We start from the raw sequence: 12,782 nt of genomic DNA, 5'->3' as shown, positions 1-12,782 counted from the left end.
AAATTTTAAATGACAGATTATTACTAATTGGTAAAAAACTGATGTTAGTGATAGGCCCAAATTATAACAAAAAACAGCCTATCAGGTAATATTGTTATTAAAATGTCGTGGAGATAGTATTATTACTCCCTTAATTAGTCAAAATCATTTTGTCTCATTGCTTTTGGTAGAGTGACTAGAGTAAAGAGTAAAGACGTGTATCTCATTTTGGCTTTACCAATTCTATACCAATCGCCTTAAAAAACCTAACAGTCGCCATAACAACTATTTCACACTGAAAAATTCAGCTTGAACCGTTTGGGGCTACAATCGCCTTAACAAGTCAAGGTCTTTCACTATATATCATCGAACACTCCGACCTTGATTCCCCAAGCTTGTTGAATCGTTTCCCTTATCTCTCTGCTCCTTCGCCTTTCCACTCTCATCGATGCCAGTAGAGTGAGTCCTCGCTCTCTTTATCTCACCGATTAATGCTCCCAAAATTATTGCATAATTTTAATGGCTTTTGGTGATTCTGGGTTAGGGTTTCTCATCTAATCGATTTTGGAATCAGGTCAGCCTATTTTTTTCCTATCTGATTTTTTGTTCTGCGATTTTTGCTTGATTCATAGTTTGCTAGCAGATGGAACTGTGGTCTGTTTGGTTGCTGGGAAAATAGTGTCAAAACAAACGAAATGTGCTTTTCGTTGACTTTCCCGGCGACCAAATAGAAGTTAGTGAATCCTCAGATTTCTTTTGTTTTGCTTTCCAATTAGCACATAATATTGTTGCTCTCGCTTTTTTTAAGCAATTTTCAGGCTTGTGCTTGATTTTCTTCTATATATATTAGTGTTTGGATTTTCGCTTCCCATGTTTCTGTTGATTTTAGATAAACGCATTATGGTGTATAGTGATGGTTATACCAGCTGCGTTTTTCAAAAGTTCTTGGGATAGAGTTTTCTATCTATAGTAGCCTTGGTATGAGTTTGCAAAATTGACATTGTTAAGAGCTTGGGGCATAGTAGCCTTCCAAGACTTGCTGACATTGTTAAAAGGATTATGGACTGTTGATCTATGTCCTCCTAGCAGAAGGATTGTGATCATGGAGTAATTTGATTTTATTTGGTTTTGTTGGCTGAACATTGAAATAAGTTTCATTGAATTATTAGTGAATCAAATAATTAGGAGTGATGGATACATTCATGGGTGTTTGAATAAATCCTGGGCTGCTTTTGCAGTCCATATCTTTCTATTACCCTCCCTTCCATCAATTCCCAAAAATATCAAGGAAGACGATGAGGGAGATTAAGATTTGGGGGAGAGGAGGAGGCAGGTGTATTTAAAAGGTATGACTTTTTTAATCAATGCCTTCCTCCATTCACATACCTATATCTTGCGATGTTTTCTTCCCCTTACTTCAATCCCTAAAAACATTAAGGAATGACAAAGAAGATGATGATAAAGATAATCAAGATCATATAGCAAACACAATATGACTAAATGTAAAGATATTGGTTATATTGTTAAAATGGGTTATGAGTGGTAATTTGGTAAATCACAAGAAGCTTAGGGGCATGATAAGTGCAAGATGATGAGTTGAGTAAGTTTAAACCCTTGGTATGTTTTTGATGATTTGAAATTAAGCCTTTATGTAGCTTAGTTTAGAATTTGTTGAAGATCGAGTTGTACTAAATGGGTTTCCATTTTATTTTTCTTTCTTAACTTAAAACCGTAGGTTTGATGTCATAAGAAAGAAGACTTGTCGGAAATTCTAGTTGTCTTCGTGCTTATTGTAGTATTATGTTTGACAAGAAAGCATATCACCTACAAGCAATATGACTGGTTGGTCCTATAATTAAGTGTCAGCTAATTAAAAATAACACATTAACGCCAACTCACAAACTAAGGTGTCAAACAACACAAACCTAAATAGATATCACATTCCTTGTGGTCAAATAAACCCAAACCTCCACCATCCCTCTACCATTGGGGACATCTAGCCACAAATTGGCTTCACTAACCTCCACCACCAATGATAAAACAAAAATCCCCACCAAGTTCCTCCCCCCAAATCTCAATGCCATCGATTGTGGTGGTGATGTTGAGCCTAAACTTGGTTTAGGAGCTTTGGTTTTGTGGGTCGTGAGGTTAGGCCAATTATGGGTTTGATTGGTGGTGTCGGCATTGTTGAGCTTCACAATGGTTTGAACGACAAAGGAGGTGGTGTCTTGGGCTTTTGGTGGGGCTTTGAATTTGGATTGATTCGTTTGAGGGGTGGATGGTCTTGCCATTATTTTATGCTGGCAAGAGTGATTGTTTGGGTGTGGCAAGGCTGGATTTGAAGGCGTAAGCTAGTTTTGGAGTGGTTTGGGTGAGTGGGTAATTTTTTATTTTGATGGTGGTGGTCTGGGCTTGAATGTGTGTTGGCGTGGGCTTGAATGCGTGTTGGCAGTTACTGGGGATTTGGTGACTTGTGGGGGTAGTTTCAGACTAGTTTGGTGTTTGGTTGTTGTTGAGGGATTGTTTTGTCATGGAGGACACATTCGTGAGTTACACAGTGGGGTTTGTGGTGATTTGGCATTGAATGCTGTGAATCTATGGAGGGTAGTGGTATATGATAGTGATTTGGGGTTGTTTGGCCACAAGGGAGAAGTCAAATCTATTTGTGAAGTTTGACACCTCAATTTGATGGTGTGTTATTTTTAATTAGTTGTTGCTTTATTATGGGACTGTGGATCCCTTTGATACAATGTTTAACATAAACTTAATGTCTTGGAAGCTTTTATGCTTTTGAGGGAAACAATGACGGCAAGGCAAGAGATCAAGGCAAACAAAGAATTTGAGTCACGCTTGTAGTTGGTTAAATTACAGGTAGAAAGTGAAATTTTGTGCAATTGAATGATATGTTTCATGTATCAACCTTAATAATGTACTAAAAATGGCTTTGGATGCCGTAATCATTGTCGAAGTTCTATATGAGCTAAATAAGCCTATCTTATACCTCCCCTTTCTCACCCATGCCCCACGCCCCCCGCCCCCCACCCCCCCCTTCTTCCCCCCTTCGAGCAAAAAAAAAAGAAAGGAAAAGGAAAAAAAAATTAGGGAAGTATCGATACAATTGATTTGGTCAACCATATGGCCACCATTGTTCCAAGTAACATGATTCCGACTAGAGGCCCATTAGGCACTTTTGAAGTTGCTAGTTGGACTCAGAACACTCAATGCCTTTAATAATTAGGTTATTGTGGAGGACAAAATTTATTTGTAGAACTTTAAAGTGTTACATGATTATATAAATTATTTTGAGAATTGGCAAATGAGTTGGACTGGTTTAATAGTTGGCATGTCTTTTGGTCCGATGTACCCCTTCAATTGCTTTATAATCAAATTTATATATGATACAATTTGAACTTAAGCTTAATAATCATTTTAGTAAAACTCTAATCATTAGACCAAAGCTTCTCTTGTCCTTATCGCTTCAATTATATAACTATTATTTTACTTATGAATAAATTAAAAAAAAATATTTATGACGCTAAAAGCCTTTGGTCGTACCCTTGATCGGACCTCTAAATCTTGATCCTCTCACTTTAATCAGTTCATTCAACAGTCCAATATCCAAAACAATGATTATACCTTCTTTGTGATCATACAGGGCGGTCATGGATGACACTAATGGTCAGAGTGCTCTAACCCCCGAATCAAAAACTGAAAAGCTCGATAAGACCAAAAGTGTTGAGACTAAGATAGTAGTATGTGAGCTTGCTAAGATCAATGGTGAAGAATCCGTCATTGCGATTGGGACTGAGGGCACGATGGTTCAATGTGAACCAATGAAGGTGAATGATGAAGAATCCATGATTGTTGCTAGGCATGGGGACGAAGATAAGGAAGAACATATAGTAGAAAAGGCAAATGATGATGAAAATACAAGAGAAAAGGTAAGAAACAAAGAAGAAATGAATAAGGAGGTAATGAATGAGGAGGTGACATTGAATGACAAGGAATTGGTTAAGGCGAAGGGTGAAGAGAAGGAAGAACACATGGTAACAAAGGAACATAATGAAGAAAAGGTAAGGAATGAAGAAGAAATGGATAAGGAAGTAAAGAATGAGGATGATATTGAAAGGGATTCTAAGGAAAAGATTAAAAAGCCGAAGAAAAGGAACAGAAGGAAGAAATTGGCTTCGAGGAATATCAATGCAATGATGGCACAAGATGACAAGAAACTAGAAGAATCTTTGGACATAATTAGCGAAAGGAAGAATATGGTTCCGAGTGGTTCTAATGAAGTGGCCGTTGGTCATTCTAAGCAACCAAAATCTTTAAACACGGGTCGCAAAAGGAAAAGGATGGCTAGGGTTACCAATGCATTGACCACTAAAGGTGCAAACGAGTTGGAATCATCTGACAAGAAGACCAAGAAGGGGAGGATGGCTTTGAATGGTTCTAATGAAGAGGTCGCTAAGGATATTGGCAAGCAAAAATCGTCTAAAAGAAAGACGACGGAAAAGGTGAAGAGTATGGGAATGATATTCATGTGTAGTTCAAAGACAAAGAAGGATTGCTATCGCTACAAGGTCTTAGGGTTGCCTGAAAACAAGAAAGATATCGTACTAAAGATTTATGAAGGCATGAGGTTGTTCTTGTATGATTTTGATTTGAGGTTGATGTATGGGGTCTACAAAGCCGCAGGACCCGGGGGTTATAACATTGAGCCTAAGGCTTTCAAGTCTGCATTCCCGGCTCAGGTTAGCAATCAAACAATGTAAATTTCTTAGTATAAAATTTGTCTAATTGATAAATGATTGATATATCATGAATATGAAGGCTATTTCTTTTAGTTCCTCACTCTAAATTTACAGGAAAAGTGCTTCTAAGTAAATGGAATCCGCAATTTTCCTTCTTGTATGTTCACTTGGAAGGGTTTAGTAATTCTTGCTATATAAGAAAGGCCACTTTGGGGGCTACATACCTCTCTTTTATCCCTTGAGCCACTCATTCTTTATTTACGCTTTGTTTGTTTTTCGGTGTTTGATTGTAACCCTAAAAATGCTTTTGAAAACATTTATAGAGTTTGGCTTGCACGGAAAATCATTAATATTTCATTTGAGTAGGGTGGTGGTGGTCGAGGGGCCTGTGGTGTGGTAGGTGCAATAGTAGCGGCGACAGTGTTGGGCGGTGGTGGCGAATGTGTTGGGCAGTGGTGGCGACAATGGCAACACAAAGAAATGGAGGGAATAAATCCAAAAAAACATTTTTCACTTGTTTTCGTTGACTTTAGAAAATGCTTTTTATCAACCAAGATTTTTTATTGCACTAAATATTGGAAAATGAGGAAAACATTTTTTGTCGAAACAAATGGAGCATTAAGATGGTTAAGATTTGATTTGATCAATAGACTTTACTAGCTAAGCTGATTGACATTGTTATAACAACAATAAGAAACCTTCATCCCAAATTGTTTTGGGTTGGCTATGGCTATAGATGCTCAACAAATTAGTTAGGGTCAGCCACATGTATTTTTTTCTTCCATTCTATTTTATCCGAAGTCATAGAATCCATTACTTAATTGACATGTCGTTTTTAACTACTTTTATTAATGTTATTTTGTCTTTCTCTACCTTTTTTTTTTGGTTCCCTTAACTTGCATCAACTTGTGTTTTCTTATTGATGCATTAATTGCTCTTCTCTGAACATGGCCAAATCATCTCAAGCCACTCAACCTTATCTTTTCGTCAATAGGTCCCACCCCTATTTTTAAACGGATTTCATAATTTTGAATCCTATATTTCCATGTATTTTCACTTATCCTTCTTAATATTCTCATTTTTAGCTTTATTCATCAATATGTTGATTCTTAATAGCCCAACATTTAGTACCATAGAGCATAGTTTTGTTTTTTGAGGTGAGGTTTGGGTCTAGTGCCGAGATGCACTGGATCCATTGAGATAATGACACATGTCCACTTTTGGACATGTGTCACCATCTCGATGGGTCCAGTGCACTGGACGCACTGGACCTAAGCCTCGTGGTAGTCAATGAGGTCAAGTTTCAACATTGGTTGGACTTGATGAATATGCATCATGCTTGAACAACTCCCGTGCATTTGGAGGAAACTTGGGGGCGATGTAATAATATATTAGGTTTAGTATGGTAACCATAAAACCGTGATAGTCGATGCTATAAAAAAAACTATGGTAGTGGTCTACATATTTATGGTGATATATTAATATATTGTAACATACAACTTCTCAAAATATATATAACAGACCTTGATTTTTAGAGTATCATGCCATAAATCCATATACGGCTGATGCAAATTTAGTCAGATGCTACTTAGTATGGGGTTTAGGGAGCGACTATAATCAATTGGGATTAAGGTTTAGTTGAACTGAATTGAAATAAGGAGTAGCAGAAACACTTACCTTTTGAACTATGTTGGATTTATGAAGCAGCCTTAGTGATGGTGTTCTTTTTCTTAATATTTTGTTTTTGTTTCCCTCAAATGCTCTGTTTGTTTCATTTTAAAAAGTATTTTCTATAGAAAATGAGTCATTTTTCAAAAAGTATTTTCTATAAAACTATCTTATTTTCCTATGTTTGGTAGCAACCTTTAATGAATTAAAAAAGTCTCATAACTTCCCTTATTTAGCTTGTTATGAGATAGAGCTGTTTTCCAAAAAAATTTAATGAAAAACAATCTAAAAAGTAAGCCATACTTTTTCTGTTGACCAAAGATAGTTTTTCCTTAATTCATTTTTTTTATGCTACCAAACACTGGAAAAGATGAAAAACTATTTTTACACAAGGTTTTCCATCAAAACAAACGGAGCGAATTGCCTATTGTTTTTCACTTATAAAAAAAAAAAAAACAAAAATATTGCCTATTGCTTTTCATGGAGGGTTTGAATGAGAGGGATTTTTTTTTTTCTTGCCTTACAATTTAGTTGAACTTCTCCTAGGATAGTATTGCAGTACCTTCCATAGTGGTCATGATATTGTATGATTGGAGGTATTCCATCATATCGTCTTGTTTTATGGGATAGCATGTTGATTATCCATTCATATAAATTGGAGTGAAATTATACTTACAAAATATATATATATATATATATATATATATATATATATATATATATATATATATTGGAGTGAAATTATGACTTTTATTTTATTTATATTTTTTTTTCTTGCAGTGAAATTATGATTCTCATTAGGTATGAGTTACCTAGTTTTGAATGATAGTGGAAAGTTTAAGGAAATAATAATGTGTGAAAATTTGAGATTTGTTTCTGGTAGGTGCGCTTCACTGTTTTGGAGGATTGCTTGCCGCTGGCAGAGGAAAAGTTTAAAAAGGTCATCAAGGATAATTATTACACTAAGAACAAATTCGATGGTCAATTGACCTCTGAACAGGTTTGATTTTGTTTTCAAATTATGGAAGATATGTGAACAGAAAATTATGTGGCATCATACTAGTATGGATTGGGTTTCTTCCCTGCATTTTATGCTAGTTGATAGTGATTGTATCATATACTGGTTATAGGTGAAGAACCTGTGCAATCTTTTCCGATCTGCTCATAAAGTTACGGAGTCCAAAGGGATTGGCAGAAGTCCCAGGGCAGAAACTCGCACTTTTGGAAACCGAAAAAGAGCCAGGCGGCACAAGGCAGAAACTCGCACTTCTGGAGACCGAAAAAGAATTAGGCGACATAGTCGGGAGCGACTGCACAGTCGGGAGCAAGAGAGGCACTATGCTTATGGTGGAGGCCGCCTATATGGTGAGAGGCCTGTTTATGAAAGGGAGGCCCTTGCATCTTCCCTAGTGCATGCGACACTACCCCCACCTTTACCCCAACCTTTGGGACCTGCACATCCTTTGCCATCATATGTTTATGAGAGGGCCTCAGAGTTGGGTACTTACAGACAGGAACCACTCAGTGAGCATCATGATCGACGGCTTTCAGATCTGGAACTGAGGCACCGAGATGGGATAGAATATCGTGATCCCTATGTTTTAAATCGGGATCCCTACCTTTTGTACCGGGAGCGTCCTTTGTTCCGTGATCCGTTGTATTCTACAGGTGCACTATCTGAGTACCGTTTTGCAGAACCACATATTGAGTATCGACCTCTGACAGGCCCTCAACCACTGCATGAGTTCCGTACACCCACAGACCCTCTTCGTGAATACCATCCCCATCCTCCCACCGGCCTTTTACCTGAATACCATCCCCTTCCACCCCTGCATCGCTACTAGATCAGTCTCAAGAACTGGGAAGACTTGTAGTTCACATTTCAGTTGTTCGTAGTTTATCTAATGCATGAATTTGTGCAAAGCAATAATTATTCTGAAGTGGCTTTGGCTGTTCCAAAAAATGAACTTATTAAAAGACTCCAAATTGTTAAGAGTTGTCTGCTCGATCATTTCCAAATAATTAACCTGGCATTTTCAGTTTGGCGCCTCGTGATTAATCTGACATATTACTATTGTGTTCTCTGGTCTTAGTGAGGCAGAAAATATTTTGTTTTGGAGTTCTTAATCTTGTTCCCCCCTCATATGTTTGGTCTTTGATGTTAGCTATTTTCTTCCTTTTTCTTCCCGTGTTCTTGTCCCTGCTTCAAGTTTTTGTTCTGTCAGAGGACAGAAAATGACTTCATTTGGAAGATGCGTGCAACTAGAGAGGATGGTATTGCAAAAATTGGGTTGTAGTTCCCTCTTGAGGCATCTTCACCTACTCATAAACTAGCTACTAATTGCAGTCCATCTACCAAAATAATCTAATTGCTTAAATGCATTCTAGCATGATTACCGTAAAGGCCCCAGAAATGCCGTGTCTACAGATCTTTGAATCGTTTTGCTGCAAAATTCATTAACTTTCAGAAAACATGATGGCACTCCAGCCAATTGGGGAACTCGGGTTGTCTTGTCCTCTAAACAGGGTGGTAGTCACTAGTCACTGGGTGAATAATGGTTTTTTTTTTTTTTTTCATGATAAGCAGATTACTGCTCAGCGCTTGGAGCACTCACATAAGTGGCGCATAATAGAAAAAGTGGTGAAATTTACACAATATTGCTCAAAGCTCACCCGCATCAGACTCTGTATTGTTGCTGTGTAAAAATGCAAGCTAGCTATAGTTTAGTCGCCTATATAATGCTGTGGAGGTTACAACTGCAGCAATGTCAAGAACTGAATCCACTACCCCAGTGCTAACAGAGGCTAATGCCTTTAAAGGCACACTATAGGTTGCCAAGTCCATAGTAACTACAAAGGTGAAGGCACACTATAGGTTGCTAAGTCCATAGTAACTACAAAGGTGTTGATTGAAGGTGACTGTCTCCGTTGTTTTGAAGCTCCTATGCAAAACTCTAATTCACATTGTTTGATTATTACAGATGTTATTGATGAATGATTGTTGTTAGCAAAGGACTTGGTGTCTTATTTATTTTCTTAAGCCCCTAGATTATATGATAGAGTTTCCCATCTGCTGGGAAAATGGGCCCTTCAAATTTTGATTGTAGGCTGGCTTCCTCTCGAAGTCCCTCCTCTTTTTGTGCTGTGCTGTGCTTAGTCAATGAAATTGCTCTATTCGTTTTAAAAGAAAAAAAAAAAAAAATAGAGTAGAATTCAGGTCATCCACCAATCGTCTTTGTTAGTTGATGAGGGGCTTACGATCTCAACATATATTTTCGCATTATTTCCGTTAGAATCCATGTGTTATCAAAGTTTGCAGTGCATTAAGGGAAGAAGAGAGAAAATGATTGTTTGGGTGAAGGACAAAAAAAAAAAAAAACCTATATTCTATGATTTCTTTGTTTTTTGTTTTTTTTTTGGTTTTGTTTTTGTTGGGGGTGGGTGGGTTGAACTAGGAAAGTGTGAAGGAAGATGTCATGAGTACATGAAGAGTACTTTTTTTTTAAACCTATAAAAAAGAGTACTTTAAAACAAAATACCTTTTTTAATTTTTATAATCGAGTACATGAAGACGTCCTTTCGTTATTTTACGATCTAATAAAACAACCTAAAAATTGAGGTAGATGTTAGAAGCTGTACAATCCATTCTCAAACCTTGGTTCTTGGTACTTTCTTATAAAGAAGACTAAAAATTTTCATTAAATTATAAGGCTCTTAATTGGAATATCTCATTTATCCTAAAAAATTAATTTATATTTTATTTTTCTTTTGTTGTTGGTTCAAAATATTTGGTTATTGCCTAAAAAAAAAAAGTAAGAACAATCTTTATACTTTTCAGGAAAGTCTTTATCAATTTTGTTTATCATACAAGGTACAATTGATTTAAAAGAAAATCCACACTTTTTTCAATGTTAGAAAATAAAAAATGTTAAGATAGGTGAAAAAAAATTTATATTATTTTCTTGAGATTTGTGTATTTTCCAAAAGAACAACTGCTATTTAAGAACATGAGTAATCTTTGAAAAAGACGTATGTACTATGTAAAGCAAAAGAAATGTAGAAATGGAGGCAAACTGACAATTTCCTCTTGTCAATACAATAATATACCATTTTAGTCAAGAAAATTGGGAATAATCTCCAAAAAGAGTGAATTTTTATAAGATGTTACTAAGTTCTAAATATTAATGGTTGTCAAGAGCTATATCACTTATGTAGTATTTTTATTATTTTTAACAGAAATATTTAAGGTTTAAATATCTTTTTTACTATCAAATTAAAAAAAAAAAAAAACTCAATAGTTAGAGAAGGGGAGATTTAAATTCTGGTAATTTTCGTTATAAATGCCAAGAAGTGCCAGGTAGTCTTCTTTCTTTCCTTTATTTTTTATTTTTTTATTTTTATAAAAGAGGTCTTATAAGACAAAGAATATGTTGCAAGGATTACCACAAATAATAGCATTTTTTGTGGTTACCCATATTTATTATTCCAAGTCTCCTCTCTTTCTCCACTATCTACCTTAAAAAAAAATCCTTGACTGGATAATGTATTTCTCTTTAACCCACATGGGTGAAGGACTTGGCAGTTTCAACAAACGAACCCTAGTTCAAAGTTTAAATTCCATAAAAAGGGCTAAACTACCTTGTGCCTTGAGGAGGTTATGAACTCTCAAAAATGCTCTAACAAAAGTGAGCAATTGGTTTTTGGTCTTTACAAATGAGACTGTTAGAATGATTTTTAAAAATTCTTAACCTCTAAAATTATATGTATATTCAATGACCCCCCCCCCCCCCCCTAACTCTAAATTTATAGTATTAATTGTACTCCTACTACCTTTATAGGTGAAAATTCTTGTTCCTTCCCTGTAAATCCACATAGATATTGTGAGTTGTTGCATGCTTTAATATAAAATTCACATAGGTATGTGTCTTTATTAATAATTTGGAGCAGTAAAAATAATTTTATGGAGAGCCATTTGGTAAGTTTGGTGAAGACACGAACTTTAATAATTGTTCATCAATTTTCCAAATGAATAAGAGCTACCAATGAAGGTACAAATGGATCGATGGTGGGTTGGCCCGAGGCAAAGGAATTGTCTTTTGCATGCATGTGATGTAGTTGCACTTGCACATTGATGACTGATCTCTCTCTCTCTCTCCATCAATTAATTTTACAACTACACCCATCCCCCATATTGTACCTAGCTAGGGTACTTTCCTTTCAAACTTACAAAGTCTCTCACTTTGCTTTTGTACCTATAATATTTTGCCCTTTTTTAGGAAGGTAGTTAATTCGGTTGTTTGTGTAGTTGGTCTCTAGCTAACAAGGGTTTGAGTACGAATATAGCAAAGAAGAAGAAATTCAGGTACTCATTACGTAGTACTTATACCTTGGCATTTGTGAAGAAGAAGAAGAAGAAGAAAGGAAAGGCACAACACAATTAAATTCAGTACAGATTTATTTTAGTGTAGTGATGGTGTTGGGGGAGTGCTTTTAAAACAAAGAAAGTTCCTTAGATATGTAAATGTATTATATGATGCCAATTTGCTTGCTTGAGAAACTTGGAAAACCTTTTTACAATGAGATTGCGGAAAAGTCGAAACAGGCATGCAAGAGTTTCATTCATCAAAGTAATAAGGATTATACATGTTTTGGTAAAATGGTCCCTACGGTTCAACCAATGGGTTTGATAAAGACCCGGCATGGTTTTTTAATTATTGCATGCATGCCAACTTCTGCACACTACTTATTATCATAGAAGAAAGAAGATCATTATTGTTTTAGATCAGAATTATTGAGAGTTTGTTTTCTAATTTTTCAGTCGCATGAATGGGAATTGACCTAACACAGAAAAAAAAAAGAAGTTGTTTGACATCTACTTTTATTCTTTTGATTATTAAATGGATTTACATCTTATTCATTTAAAAAAAGTAAAGTGTTAAAGATATTAGAAGTTTTACTACATAAGACTTACGAACTAATGTGGCAATAAATGTGATTGGTGTACTTCAATTACCTTATAACTGAATATTTGAGTTGTTTCTTTATAGCTAGTGACACATCAATTTGTAACTTTAATGTAGTAAAAGTTGTAGTATCGATAACACTACGCAAAGATAAATTAGGTTTTATAGTGGTCATGTCTTTCTCTAGCCACTTACCATTTTCTAATACAATAATTTTTTTTTACGTGAAATTTTTACCTTTTAATCATTGGTAATGTGATATATTGTGATTAATATATAATAAAAATGATGTCAATTATAGGTTTACTTAAAAATATTACCACTATATTTCTAGCATTACTGTTTTTGAAAACCTTCAACTTGACAATAGAGAGGGTTTTTATTTTTTTTGGGATGAAAATGTGGAGGCATATAAATTATG

At 35.6% G+C, this 12,782-nt stretch overlaps 1 protein-coding gene across 3 annotated transcripts; it reads left to right on the top strand.

The window, feature by feature from the left end:
• Positions 1-224: 224 nt before the first annotated feature.
• Positions 225-8,457, top strand: LOC142606599 (uncharacterized). 3 transcript variants are annotated; one of them, XM_075777915.1, is made up of 4 exons: positions 225-553; positions 3,635-4,730; positions 7,282-7,398; positions 7,529-8,457. In XM_075777915.1, exons 2-4 carry the CDS (start codon positions 3,642-3,644, stop codon positions 8,240-8,242), a joined length of 1,920 nt encoding a protein of 639 aa, XP_075634030.1. In that variant the 5' UTR covers positions 225-553; positions 3,635-3,641; the 3' UTR covers positions 8,243-8,457. The 3 variants fall into 3 exon arrangements, with proteins under 3 accessions (XP_075634030.1, XP_075634029.1, XP_075634031.1); XM_075777914.1 differs by having other exon boundaries at positions 310-438; XM_075777916.1 differs by lacking the exon at positions 225-553 and adding an exon at positions 1,117-1,325.
• Positions 8,458-12,782: the final 4,325 nt, after the last annotated feature.

This window comes from Castanea sativa, chromosome 8, assembly GCF_040712315.1.
Source record: "Castanea sativa cultivar Marrone di Chiusa Pesio chromosome 8, ASM4071231v1".
Taxonomy (NCBI): Eukaryota; Viridiplantae; Streptophyta; class Magnoliopsida; order Fagales; family Fagaceae; genus Castanea; species Castanea sativa.
This window is presented reverse-complemented; position numbering and strand designations above follow the sequence as displayed.